The 14458-nt window shown below is 33.7% G+C and overlaps 2 protein-coding genes across 3 annotated transcripts; one reads left to right on the top strand and one right to left on the bottom strand.

The window, feature by feature from the left end:
- Nucleotides 1–683: 683 nt before the first annotated feature.
- LOC119640202 (actin-related protein 5) lies at nucleotides 684–4730 on the bottom strand. Its single transcript, XM_038038043.1, has 7 exons — nucleotides 4576–4730; nucleotides 4183–4509; nucleotides 3611–4125; nucleotides 3118–3555; nucleotides 2077–2257; nucleotides 1813–2016; nucleotides 684–790 (listed from the first exon to the last, which is right to left on the bottom strand). The coding sequence occupies exons 1-7, from the start codon at nucleotides 4610–4612 to the stop codon at nucleotides 684–686; spliced, it is 1809 nt and encodes a 602-aa protein (XP_037893971.1). The 5' UTR covers nucleotides 4613–4730.
- Nucleotides 4731–7972: 3242 nt separating this feature from the next.
- On the top strand, nucleotides 7973–9474 carry LOC119640240 (NADH dehydrogenase [ubiquinone] 1 alpha subcomplex assembly factor 3). Of its 2 annotated transcripts, XR_005247626.1 has the most exons (4): nucleotides 7973–8540; nucleotides 8593–8791; nucleotides 8848–9271; nucleotides 9345–9474. XR_005247626.1 is itself a non-coding variant. In XM_038038129.1 (3 exons), the coding sequence occupies exons 1-3, from the start codon at nucleotides 8302–8304 to the stop codon at nucleotides 8998–9000; spliced, it is 591 nt and encodes a 196-aa protein (XP_037894057.1). In that variant the 5' UTR covers nucleotides 7973–8301; the 3' UTR covers nucleotides 9001–9474. The 2 variants fall into 2 exon arrangements, 1 of the variants encoding a protein (XP_037894057.1); XM_038038129.1 differs by having other exon boundaries at nucleotides 8848–9474.
- Nucleotides 9475–14458: the final 4984 nt, after the last annotated feature.

Genomic DNA, 14458 nt, shown 5'->3' with positions numbered 1-14458 from the left:
CATAAATAATTGTTCGACGTATAAGACGATTCAATTTTTAGATTACCAAGACACAACTTAAATCCATAATGATTATTTTATTTAAATGTAATTGCCATGTTTTCTGAACTATAATTTTGGCAGCAACGACAACAAGTCCAAAAAAATTTAAAGGGTTAAATATGTGAGACGCGTTGAAAAAAATGGACCTTTTGTTATCTTAAACGATTCACCAGACTTTTTAATTTATTTTCAGTAACGATTGATGCGACGTTCTTCTTCGATTATTTAACTTTTTGCGAGCGGTCTCGAAAGTGATTCAAGTGATTCAAGTGATGGCTCTTTTGCTGTGCTAACACCCTCTCATAAATTCATAACATTGCTCAAAGCAACTATTTCGTACCTGAACAAAAATGATTAGCAGCCTTTTTGGCGAATAAAAGTTCAAAGTCTATGTGGAAAGGCATGAATTTGATGACGAATGCTTATAACATTATTAGATAATGCACCTAAAGGGCATCGAACGTTTTGTACACAAGGAGGGTAAAGTAGATTGCATAATTCTTTCTTCTTTTGCTTCTATTCATCGTTTAGTAATTTCTTTACGCTTCTTTAACTTTTCTTCTGCTGAAATAGTGTTGATTGTGATTGGTTGAGCATAAGGCAGCTGCATTTTTTTACCACCTTCATTATAATAGTCGATGTTATTCCACCTTTTTAGCTCCTGAATATGATGACGCATAAATCGCATTTAAATGGATCGGGTACTTCATTTGTAATAAACGGAACAAGGAAGGCAGTGCACTTATAGCTGCAAATGAAAGTAAATAAAAAATCCTACGAAACCATTTGAATACTTCCCAGTCACTTCTCACTCGACAATGAGTCAGATTAGCTAAAGGCTCAAAGCATTATCTAAAATTCTGAAACCTGCAGAATAATCACTTATTTATAGGTTAACTTTCTCTCCCCGGCAGTTCATAAACGTTCTTTGCAAGTATGTATAACTTTCGTGTCGATTTCGTTACTATCATTTATATTCAAATGAAAAGACAGAAAGGGACAAATTTTTGCTTATATTCAATTGCGGCTGTCAGAATCCAAAAAATAACAGTTAGCTCTCGTCTCTGATAAATAAACAAACTATTAACGAAGTAGTGGGCAAATATTCAATCAATAAATTGGAAAAACAAAAAAAAATAAACTTTCGAAAATTGATCATAAGCTTACTCTTCTCATATATGTTATACATTTTTTGCAAACTGAAAAAAAGCTCAATAGTATAATGGACAATATTTGCATAAGGATGAAATTTATCAATTAATTTAAAAAAAATTATGCAAGTAAAATAATTTTTAGTGCATATATTAAAGCATTTAAATTGATTAAGCTGGTATTTGCAAAATTTAAAAATTTTTTTTTTCTTTTTAGATCTAAGCTTTTTCGCGTTTGCGTGTGATTACCGAATTATACACAATGAATAATTATGCCCCAATGCTCGTATTTAAAAGTTTGCAAACTGGAAATGTTGAATCGAATAGTTAAAACGGCGGCATAATCCAATGGGCAGAAAAGTCTTTAAAAGCAAATCAAAGCAAGAGTGAGACAAGTAGCGCTACACATCGCAGACTATGTTCGTGCCTTAACTGCAAAATCAACAAACTGAATTTAAAATAATCATCAATAAGAGCGAGAAAAGTCTGCCACAGTACCGAACTTTATTAAATTTGTATATACGAAATTTTGCAGTTCTGATTTAATATTGAAACTAGATATCAATCTTCACTTAATTACAAATCTACTTCTTTTTTTCACTTGAATAATATTTATTACCAAGTGAATATTCCTTAAAGTATTCTGATCCGTTTTCATCATATTCTAGTTTTGTGACAAAATATTTAGTACAGTCGTTTAAATTAACAAAATCTCTCGCTCCGAACCAGCCGTCCAAGCTAGGAACCTGAGATTCTTTAATAGAAAATACAGATTTGGAAGGCCGCATTTCTTGGAGTTCTTTCAACAGTCTGTTCTTTAACCCTAAATAGAGAAGAGTAAAATATGGGTAATATTTATACACTAAGAATTTAAGAAACTTACCTGGTAATTGTGAACAGCCTCCAGTTATAAAAATATTACTAGCCAACGTTTGTTGCTCGTCTAGTGGAAATGCATTAAAGACAAAATCTATTAATTCAGCTAGGCCGGTTTCACTCATACCAATCATACTAGGCTGAAAAAGCAATTCAGGCGCTCGTAAAGACTCCACACCCACGTGCAGCTTTGAAAAATTGGAAGGTGAAAGACCATTACAACAAAAGTATGCGGTAAAGGGTAAATTTTTGATTAAGACAAATTAAAATGTCGACTTTTTGTGTAAGTTTACATAGTAACCAATATAATAATTTTGATAGTTTGTCGAGAACCTTATAAATTGCACCCCGTAAGAACAGTAGGAGTAATTCTAACATGTTTTATATATTTTCAAATTGTCATTTCCATTTCGTTTTTTGTACCATTAAAAAGTTTAAGAACACAGAGGTAGATACTCTGCTTGGAAGTAGTGAAATTATATATGACTCTGTATGTAGACAATAGCAAGAGAGTGTTGTTATTTTATTAAGCCACATTTGTTGTTGTTTGTTACACTGCTGAGAAATGTTAAATCCCTTAGTAAATTTTAAATGTCTCTTAAAAAGAAGGTTCTATTTCACAGACAATACCCAGAAAGAATTTAAACAATGATGTTGTGGTTATAGTTCCAACAACTTTGTTCCCTAAATACAAACATCTATTCATAAATTACATAACCAACATTTTATAAGACTTGAAGATCTGTACAGTCTTGGAATTTGCACAATTTAAATTATGTAGACGAGCATTTAATATAAATGACTTAATTTTGGTAGTAGACGATCTAGCTTCTGCAAGAAAATGCTATATTTCATGAAAAATACACGCTTAATGTTAAAGTCTTGACGACACAATAAGTTAGATTATATGAAATCGCAAGGTAGATTCTATTTTAATATCTCCTGCACCCATACCATACAACGAAAGCGATGTCTTAGGATCAAACGTGAATCGTTCAAACCAACTGCCATTTGCAAGCATCGAAAATAAATACTTGAATCTTTTTACCTGATATAATTCTGCCGTGTTCTCTGCGCAATTCTGTTGCTGTTCGACTATGTTTGCTTGGTGGTGTTTAAGGATGTTTTCATATTCCATCAACTTCTCGTTTTCAGTTTCACTATCACTTTCATTTTCGAAACTGATTTTTTTGTAGACATCCCAATCTCTGTCGTCTTTACCAAATTCATCAGTACCTTTTTCATCAGAAGCTAACAAAGAAATTATACGCATCCGTTCTTGCGACGCTAGAGTATGACGTTTCACCATTTCCTGGCGTTTTCTAGAGCGAAATGTTCTTTTTTGCAACAATTCTTCATGCTTTCTTTTAATATCATTTAACCAAACGGCTAATGAAACACCGGAAGGGGGCTGATATGATTTAATACTTCGGGGACGACTGCTTACCACATTGTTAGATAAGGCGCCTGAAGGGCCTCCACCGTTCTGCACACAAAGTACATAAAATATACATCGCATAATTCTTTTTTAAACTTATTACCTCTTCTCGTTTTTCTTTCAGCCTTTTTTGATTTGCTTCTACTAATCGTTTAGTAATTTCTTTACGCTTCTTTAACTTTTCTTCTGCTGAAATAGTGTTGATTGTGAACGGTTGAACATAGGGCAGCTGTATCTTTTTGACATTTTCATTGTAATAGTCGATGTTATTCCACCTTTTTAGTTCCTCAATATAATCGCGAACTATAAAGCTGTGATTGTGGAAGATACTTTCCGTGCGTGTCAAAGTAATCGCATTCAAATGGGCAGGGTACTTCATTTGCAATAAACGGAACAAGTAAGACACCATTTCGTAGCCGCCTAAATTCAGGCGACGTATGTGTTTGTATTTGAGTTGCCCTCCTAATATAGGCATTACATGGGTAGTGTGATAACCGAGCGACAAAATTAAGGCGTTGCTTTCATACGCGTGTTTATTTCTATGCCAACTGAACATGGAATCAATACCGTAGCTTACAGCAGGTACTTCATAGCATTCAAACAATAGTTCGTTCAGAGCTGCAAAAGAAAATCAATAAAAAATACTGCGAAATCACTTGAATATTTTTTAGTCACTTTGTCGACAATAAGTAGGATTAGCTAAGGGCTCTGTTATCAGTACGGGAAATGGTTTCCAATCGTTCCCAGTCCCCAGTTTGTTAAATATGGAATCAAATATATGCTCTTGATATATCGGGTGTGTGACCACATTCCTTTCGAACTGATTTTTTATAAGCAAACGCATAGCATCCACGTCAATTTCATCTCCTATTTGGTAAACATTTTCATTGGTATGGCCATTTGGATCTTTCCGTTTATCCTTCCGTGGTTTCGCGATTAGATTTCGAAATTCCAATATGGGCTTATCAGAATTACTATAACCAACGCGGCATTTGTAAGAGCCTTTTACAACATAAGGTAGCAAGTACATTTAAATTTTGGAGGTATGCATGATTCTCATAATCTCACCATTATCTATGACTATAATTTTTTGGTTTGAAAGCATTGTCTAAAATCCCGAAACTAGTCTTTTTTTCACTTTTGTCTTGCTATACTCTTGACGTTTCACATAAAACTATATCAATATAAAGTGTACCATCCGTAAACGCTTGGAAAGCTTCACAAAGGGTAGCCAACTGTTATAAATAAGTTTATTTGTTGCAAAAAGCAAATAAAAAGGTAAAATACCTGCGGAGAAATTTAGTTTTTGTTTTCGGGGTTTTGCTGATAATGTGCTTGTATTGGATGGTATTCAACGTAGTAGCGCGTATGCGCAGCGCTTGTTATGTATCCTCTCCTCCCTTTCAAATGAGATATAAGAAAGTTAACTTTATGAAGAAACTTGCTTTAGAAGAGTACGGTTCTGACTCTGTATGGTTTCATTTTCGCTTTTCGACTTTTTTTGCTATATGTGTCGAAAAGACGTGGGAAAAACTCCCTTTTACAGCTATTAAACCAAGTGTAAGCACAATAGATGCTGATGGCCATTTTGTTACTTTTTCTCGTTTAACAGAAATGCTAACGGCTGCTTTGTTACTACTTTGCGTTAGGAGTGGTTGTTCTGGCTTTTAAAGCAGAATTTCTAAGAGAAATCACCTGAATTTGAAAATAATATAAATTTTAAAAAAAATGTTTATTTACAAACAGCTGAAACAAACAAAAAAATTCGAAACTTGTAAATTAAGTAATTTTTTTAGTTCTTATTCCAATTGTCTAATTAATGAGCTTAATTCGCCAAAGCTTGCGATCAATTCTGCATCGTCAACCTTTCCATGCTTCCTGATATTCTCTTGCTATGATTGAAAAAATGCAATGGGTCAATAGAAAGTAAAAATCTATTATTCTACTGGATATATTGATATTATCGTCAATTGATTTAATTCTTTCTATTATGCAAACAAAAAAAAAGTTTAAATGCTGTCAAGAAAAAATCAAATACTGTTGAGACAATTGTATATATCAAGCGGAATGGTTCCTTTGTTCGTATTACGTATTTTATCAGCAGGGAAACATCGAATTTGGCGAAAAACGTGTCTTGCGAGATGTAGGAGAGCTCTATGGGAAACTTTAAATTCTCTGTGCGTATATAAATGACATAATATATATATGTCCACAACGTAAATGAAACTTACATATTATTGCACGTACATTTTACCAAATGTTGAGAATGTCAAAAGAGGCTTTGAAGTGCATCTTAGGAAAAATTGGTGCGAGTAACGTTTTGTTTACGTTCTTGGGTACGTTGTTGTAGGTCAAACGTTGATTCCTAACATGAATGACTGCCCGCACCAAACGAAGGACGTTTCACAAACTGAAAAGGTATACACAGCTGGAATGGTGCATTTCACAACTGAAATTAATAGCACTAGCTAAAATTAGTCATTACGAACGACTTACTGGAATGACTTAATTAATGTTATAGACTCAACACAAGCGCAAGGACAAAAAATTAATACAAGAAGTATCTAATCAAATGCCTTAACAATATCAATTAAAACATCTTTTCAAGAGAAGGAAGCTTGCTCTCGACGTCTATTGATTGAACGTCATCAGATTAAGTTCGAAACGCAAATCAGCCAAAAATATGCGAACATCGAACGGCAGATCTATAAAAATTGAATAAAACTAGTCAGGAGACATTCAAGGAGAGATAAATGCTTATTTTTTATACATTTATATATATAAGATTATATATTATATAAAAGCACTTGTATGAATATATTGTCAGAAGTAACAGAAAATGTTCAAATTACTGAGAAGAAATACTTTTAATATTTTAATACAAGACCCCGAATACGACGATAAGTTAGTTAATCTATAATACATACACATATGTTCTTGCATATAAACATATAAATATTTTATTCGTAAGGTTTGCGACCATCTGAAAATTATGGACGTAAACTTTTGATTTCATGGATTAAAGCATCTTACTTTGACGCCGATGCCAAGTTTCGTTAGAGATTAATTGAGGCGAATTGGAGGAAACATTAACCGCCATGGCTTCTGCACTTCCAAATTTAATCGTATTGAAGTAAAATATATAAAGTATAAATCCGTTCTCAGATGTTATCTGAAAAATAAGCAGTTGGCGTTTATTTATATAACAGAAAACTAGGAGTGAGTTTCACTTTATTTTAAAATATACATTGTCAACAGATAAATTCATGTCTTAATGTATTAATATATTACATAAAATAATGATAAAACGATAGATGTTAAGCTTTAAAACTTCAATAAGGAATGAAAATATGAATTTATATGAGTTATATAAAATTATTTCACTTGATTTTATTGTGTCAAATGTTTAAAAAATTTTTTCCATATATTACTGTTGTTCCGACAGAATACAGAAATTACTTAAGGTATTGTATATTTTGGAATCGATATATAATTTTAAATGGCTTTTTAACAATAATTTACTTTTTTCTGCCTTTTCGTTTACATATAGCAACGAAATCGACACGAAAACCTTAAGTAATCGCAGCAAGAACGCTTATCAACTGCCGTCTTGGTACCCAACTAAAGTTAACGCAAGTCAACGACACATGACTTACTAGGTTGAGAAAAGTAGTTCAGACAGGACACAAACTTCTTTATTAATCCTTAACATACATAAAACTTTATGTATATTAAGCGTATATATGAGATTCTGCGGGACTGATTTAATATTCACACTTGAACTATTGGACGGCACATACAAATTACACATTACTAATCTGTTTCTTCTTACTTGAATAATATTTATAAAGTGAATGTTCCTTAAAATAGTCTGATCCATTTTCGTCCCATTCTATTTTGTGACAAAATATTTGGTACAATTGTTTAAATTAACAAAATATCTTGCTCCGAACCAGCCATCCAAGCTAGGAATTTGAGCTTCTTTAATAGAAAATATAGATTTAGAAAGCCGCATTTCTTGGAGTTCTTTCAACGGCCGATTCTTTAACCCTAAATAGAGAAGAGTACAATGTGGGCAATATTTATACGCTAAGAATTTCAGAAACTTACCTGGTAATTGCGAACAGCCTCCAGTGATAAAAATATTACCTGTCAACGTTTGTTTAAAGGGCAAAGACCGTTAGCGTAAACTTTCGAATAAGACAAATCGAAACTCCGAATTTTAGTGCAAATAAACATTGTAACTAATATAATTATTATTATTATTATTTTAATTTTAGACTAATGAAATAAATTCTTAGACTAAAAAAAATACATTGAGCACTAGCAACACAGGCTATCGGCTCTAATTTAAATAAATGTACATTAGATAATGAGCATAGTAGTATTAATAAAGTAATATATTAAATTGATATTCTGTTCTGAAGCTGATTGTAGAATGTTCAAAGGGTTAATCGTTCCAAATGTAATACTTCTAGTCAAGGAGAAGTTGAGGCAGTCGCAAAGAATGTGCAACTAATATAATAATTTTCATAGTTTATCGAGAACCTTATATTTTTACACCAAATAATAATATCAAGAGATGTTTTGTATATATCTACAATTTCACATGTCACTCTCGTTTCGTAGAAATAAACGTTTTACGAATGCGTTTAGTTTAGATGCTTCGCTGAACTATACTGTTATTATATATGACACACTCTGTGTCTAAATAATAGCAAAATAATATTGTTATTTTGTTATGAACTAAATTTGTTGTACTACTAACAAATTGTGTCAATTGAAAATTTTTAAATGTGCTTCATTTATAATTTGAAAAGAAGCGTTTATTCCACCGCCTCAATTTTAAGACGGACCATTAACACTTCTGGCATACGGAGACACACCAAAGCTTACGATTGTGATGGCAAAACTAAAGTCAACATTTTCAATACGCAGCAGGAATTGGGCATCATGATCACTGGTTACAGTCAATATGGATTTCGTTTAAACAACGATGTTGTGGTTATAGGTCCAATAGCTGTGTTTCCTAAGTATATATATGTATCCATAAATTACATAACCAAAATCTTATAAGTTTTGCAGATCTGTATTGTCTTGGAATGTGGATAATTTAAACGATATAAACGAGAATAGTTTATCATTATTTACGACTTTAGAACCTAAAATAGATGTCTTAATTTTGGGAGTCGGCGATCAAACTCCTACATCTAACTTCAGTAAAAAAATATTATATTTCATGAAAACACATAAGATTAATGTTGAAGTTTTGAGGACAGAACAGGTTAGATTATATGTAAATATTAGAGAACATTTAACCTTATCATTCATTCTTTGAAGGCTTGCGCTACTTTCAACTTCTTGAATGCTGAAAACCGCATGGTAGCTTCTGCGTTAATACCTCCTGTGCACATAACATACAACGAAAATGATGTCATGGGGTCAAATGTAAATCGTTTAAAACAAGTCTCATTTGTAAACAGCGATAAATAAATTTGATTTTTTGCGTCATGTAATTCTGTGCGCTATTCTGGTGTTCGATTATGTTTACTTGGTGGTGTTTTAAGATGTTTTCATATTCCATAAACTTTTCGTTTTCAGTTTCGCTGTTAGTTTCATTTTATAAACATTCCAATCTCTTTCGTCTTTACCAAATTTACTGGTATCTCTTCCATCAGAAGCTAGGAAAGAAATTATATGCGTCGCTTCTTGCAACGCTAGAGTGTGACTTTTCATCATTTCCTGGCGTCTTCAAAAGCGAAAGGTTGGTTTTTGTAACAATTTTCTTCTATTCTTATTAATATTATTCAACCAACCGGCTAATGGAATATCGAAAGGAGCTTGATATGAATTAATACTTTGGGGACAATCATTTACAATATTGTTTGTTAAGGCTCCTGAAGGACCTCCATCGTTCGTTACACAAAGTACGTAAAATATATATCGCATAATTTTTTTTTAATCTTATCTCTTTTATTAATCGTTTAGTAATTTCTTTACGCTTCTTTAACTTTTCTGCTGCTGAAATAGTTGAACAGTGGCAGGTGTATTTTTTTAACATCTTCAATATAATCACGAACTATTTAACCGTGACTGTAGAAGATACTTTCCGTATGTGTGAAAGTAATCGTATTTAAATACGCCGGGTACTTCACTTGTAATAAACGGAAGTAAGATACCATTTCGTAGCCATTACATGGGTGGTGCGCGAAAATTAAATCGTTGTTCTCATCCCCGTGTTCGCTTTTGTGAACATGGAATCAACGCCATAGCTAAGAGTAGGTACTTAATAGCATTTAAGTAATAGTTCGCTCATAGCCACAAATGAAGGTAAAAAACACCCTACGAAAGCTTCTGAATGTTTTTCAGTCACTTTGTTGACAATAAGTCGAATTAGCTAAAGGCTCCGGAAAGGAAATGGTTTCCAATCTTTTTTCAATCATGTATAACTCTCTTTATATTACTATTACCTATGACTATAACTTTATTTGAAAGCTTTGTCAAAGGTTTTGCAACCTACAGTATAATAAGGCATCTGTAAGTCAACTTTCATTCGCCAAATTGATAAACGTTTTGTTTGCGATCACATAAAACTTTCGTGTCAATTACGCTCCTTTGCTTCATGTGTAAATGAAAATGCGGAAGAAAGTAGCACATTTTTTTATTATTTAATTGCGACTGTAAAATCCGAAAAGTTACAGCTGTGGAAAAAATAAATTTTAGGAAATTGATTATAATTATACACTACTTACACATTTTATATAGTTTTTGTAAAATGGAATAAAACTGCATAAGGAACAAATTTATCAATTAATTATTAAAAAAAACTTTCTATATATAATAGTTTTTAGTGTATTATTTTAATTGACGAACCCAACCATTGTGTGATTTCATAAAACAATAGATGTACATTTTGCGTTCCTTTAGCTCAACGACAGAATGATAATAGGGATTCTTTAAATGCAAGTTTACCGATAATCCTTCGTGTTCTCTTTTTTTGATTTAAGCAGTGCTTATTCTAATTTTATAAAATTAGTAACCTTTGCTTAAGTCGCCTATGTTTTTACTTTAGCTAGTTATGGGAGAAATAATCGGTTCAATCATAATCAGTATGTAGATTAAAACGTAAATTTATTGGTATCATTGCTATTATTAATTAGTGGAAATAAGAGTTTATAATACAAGCATATATTCATTATATCTTATGAGTCAAATCTTTCCATAGTAGTGCATTTCCCTCCACCCGTAGAACAGGGCAGAAGCCATGCCACTTTCTGTTTTTACTTTTTTTTATGTCTTTAGAAGGCCCAGTGCAACAAACGTAGTGCTTAAGAACGGCATGCCAACTACAGTTAAAAAACGTAAACGCAACGTATGTGCTGTTAAAGAAAATAATCGTGGACGATAGTTCGTTGAATACCGAGGTGTTGAAGCTGAAAAATTGCAATTTCTTCTTTCGTCAGATCCCAACTGATTTCGAGGATGATGACGAGGAACTCAGTTAAATACTTAATGTTTTTGCTCTAATTTGATCTAGAAGGAGATAATTTGAAATATGATATAAATAAATACATGCAACGTATATAAATACACGCATGTGTTACAAATATATTCAAAAAAAGTACACATCCTTGGATAGTGTAACGGGATCGGAAACATCTAGTCCGTCCTATAACAATGCTTTGTCGCAAAAGTTCGATCTCCCTCCATCAAATGGTATAAAATGGTGCGTTGAAAATTCGGGAAGGGTGTTTGTCAGTCCGCTTTTAACACAAGTGTCATAATAACGGCATGCCGTTATATGACATCGCATGATCTTGCCGTTTCTGTGCATAACAGAGGCTAGCCGTTAGGTATGCGATAAAGCAGAGAGAAGGAAACCCATGTGAAGAAATTCGGTGGGAGTTTTCTGTTTGTTGTGCTGATGAGTGAGTCGTAAAATAGCAGCACAAGTGGTTGAAAGATTTTTTTTTTTTTTGGGTATGTTGAACAGAGATGGCCTAAGCCAATAGTCCAAATAATAAAGTGTTGTAATTTTTAGTCACGATTATGTATAAAATGTAACAAAAAAATAAGAGCGGCCGTAATAACTGGAGTGAGCATGTTAAATGTAATTGTGTGTGTGTGTGTAATTGTGCTTATTGAGTTCTAGAAAGTTAAACAGTGTTGCAAACTTTGGCTGAAAACGAAAAGCAATGCTATGGTAATAGAAGATTATTAAACACAAAAACGAAAGAAAAAAAAGGAAAGAAGAGGAAAAAAAAATTCTAAAAAGATAAATTAGCTTTTCTAATAAAGCAAGTTAGTTCCCCGAGATGACGTACGTTTTTTGCTGCAAAGAGATCGAGGAGACAGCCATATAACTTGAAGAAGCTAAAGGAATCTCTAATGCCGTCAAGCCTGTGACATCTGAAGATTAGATGCTCAGTAGACTCAACAACATTGCAAACTTCACAAACATCACATGGTATAGCGCGAATTATTTTTAAATTAAGTTTGTCATAAGTGTGACCACTCATGAGTCTATAAAGAATTTTGATTTCCCAGGAATTAAAAGAAGATACAGAGAAGGGTTTGAATTGAAATGTGGGATTTAATTTATAGAAAAGACGATTGGATTTAACGCGCGCGATTACTTTAAATTCGTCGTTTAGCTGTTGAAGGAAGTGGTTGCGAATTGCCCGAATTGCTTCATTGGGATTGTATTTGATGGACAAAATTGTCCCATCAACACGAGCTCTCCCTGCATGAAAGTCGGCTTTTACATTTAAAAAAAAGCCGCAGTGGCCAGGTACCCAAACGAGGTGACAGTCATCCACTTGAGATTCGTGCAACGTCTTGTGAATGTCAAACACATATTGATTTTCTGCATCTCTTTTATTTATTAGAAGTAGAGCTGACCTGCTGTCGGAAAAAATAACAAAACGTCTGATACCATCGGAAATAGCAACCATGATAGCATGTCGAATGGCGAGCAACTCAATAAAAGTAGAGGAAAGTTCCTCTTCCACTTTGACTCGAAGTATTGTTTCAGATAGATGTTTCACGACCGAGAAGCCAGACACATCATGTCCGACGGAACCGTCAGTGGCATATATATCATATCCGTTGTTGTAATAAAAAAGGAGCTTTTCTTGGCATAACAACCTTATACAAGAGAAGTTGACATTTTGTTTTGAGGTAGAGATCGGTTCGAGAATGTTCATGAAGACTTTGCATTTGCTGGTAATGAAATTCATGGGGGGAATTGAATCTAACTTATCAAAAATATGATGAAGTTTTTGATAGCAAAAAGTATAGCTGCAAGTGACAGTATCACTGAGAGATATAATTTCCTGAAAAAAGTAAGGATTTATCATCTTGACTTTAATTAACTCTTTGGCAGTGCAAAAAAGGGCTCTTTCGGAAACCGGCCATTCACCAGATATGACATTGAGAATATGTTGAGGAGTTGAGGGATTCAATCCAGTACAACGCTTCAACATTCGGTTTTCAAATGCTTGTATACGTTCCTCAATATATTTTGGGAAATAGCAACATGTGGAATGTCCAAATTCAATTTTGGACATGACTAAAGATTTGTAAACGGTCAAAGCATTTTTGGGATGCAAGCCTGCCTGATCGTTTGTCATGAGTTTGATGATGTTGCATCCAGACTGACAGTCTTTGAACGCCTTTTCATAACGCCCACGAAGGGTTAAGCTGTCATTTAAAATTCTCCAAAGAAATCGAAGAGATTTTACCTGATTAACTTGGGTACCTTTGATAAGAAGTCTGATTTCACGTTTAGAACCTTTGGCAAAATGGATAGTGTTCGTCTTGCTGGGGTTAAAATATAAATTAAGATCAGCGCATGCATCGAAAAACAAGTTCGCTTTCATCGAGAGGTTATTGACAGCTGCTGGAAAAGATGAGTCCGCAGATACGATTAGAAAATCGTCTGCATATTGAAAAATGTGAGTTTTGTCATCTTGAAGATCATGCAAAGAAGCTGCGTATAAATTGAAGAGAATGGGGCTTAAACAACTGCCTTGTGGGATACCACCGCATATTTCAACTTTTTCGGTACCCATCACCAACACACGCTTGGATAAAAAATTAAGTATCCACAGCCGCATTTGAAGAGGAATCGAAAAGTTTAGGAGAATTCTACCGAGCTTAATCAAGTTGACACAGTCATAGGCTTTGCTGATGTCCAGGGAGAGCATGACAACCATTTTCCCTCCTTTTTTTAAGCTGGCTATGAGAAAATACAGTTCGTTAACGCACATATTCGTAGATTTGCGTCTTTGATAGGCGTAAGACCGAGCTGGAATAATGTTCTTAGTTTTCAGGAAAGCAGTTAGTCTCTCCTTAACCATGAGGTTGATGGTCTTTATGAATACAGATATTAGTGAAATTGGTCTGAAGCTACTTAAATCATTCATCAGTCTTTACCTGGCTTGGGAATGGGAACTATTTTGATGCAACGCAAATCAGAGGGTATAAAGTTGGTGGACCAGCAGTTGTTAATTGCATGCAAAAGCATGCTAAAGCTTCCTCCAGACGATGCTGTGAGCATGTCATACTTGACTCCATCACAACCTGCAGCAGTAGCTCTCTTTTTGGAATGTAAAACATACATTAGCTCATGCAATGAAAAGGGTGTGTTACTGATACTAATAAAAGGAATTGAAGGCATTGTAATAGGATTAACAATTGGAATGTAGCTCTTGAGCATATCTAAGTATTTTTTATTATCACGGTCATTCCATACAGCACAACCGCTTAATTTTCGACTAGAATGTCGATGGCCATTGATATAATTCCAGAAGAAACGCGGGTTGCCGTTACCACATAACTCTTTAATAGCGATGGCTCTATGTGCCCTTTTCGCCTTTCTAACTGCAGACCTCCATTCTTTCAGTATTTTCATATATTCAATGTAGTTGGCTGGATTGGCATATTTACT

The sequence above is a fragment of the Glossina fuscipes genome, unplaced genomic scaffold, assembly GCF_014805625.2.
Source record: "Glossina fuscipes isolate IAEA_lab_2018 unplaced genomic scaffold, Yale_Gfus_2 116, whole genome shotgun sequence".
NCBI lineage: Eukaryota > Metazoa > Arthropoda > Insecta > Diptera > Glossinidae > Glossina > Glossina fuscipes.
This window is presented reverse-complemented; position numbering and strand designations above follow the sequence as displayed.

Excerpts from the sequence above, each read along its gene's own strand:
- LOC119640202 (XM_038038043.1), bottom strand. The coding sequence starts at position 4,612 with ATGCTTTCAAACCAAAAAATTATAGTCATAGATAATG. Across the intron at positions 4,126-4,182 it reads TCCTACTTATTGTCGACAAA|CTCTGAACGAACTATTGTTT; the intron begins GTGACTAAAAAA and ends TTTCTTTTGCAG. Across the intron at positions 2,017-2,076 it reads AGGCTGTTCACAATTACCAG|GGTTAAAGAACAGACTGTTG; the intron begins GTAAGTTTCTTA and ends TTCTCTATTTAG.
- LOC119640240 (XM_038038129.1), top strand. The coding sequence starts at position 8,302 with ATGTGCTTCATTTATAATTTGAAAAGAAGCGTTTATTCCACCGCCTCA. Across the intron at positions 8,541-8,592 it reads CCAATAGCTGTGTTTCCTAA|ATCTGTATTGTCTTGGAATG; the intron begins GTATATATATGT and ends TAAGTTTTGCAG. Across the intron at positions 8,792-8,847 it reads AAGTTTTGAGGACAGAACAG|GCTTGCGCTACTTTCAACTT; the intron begins GTTAGATTATAT and ends CATTCTTTGAAG.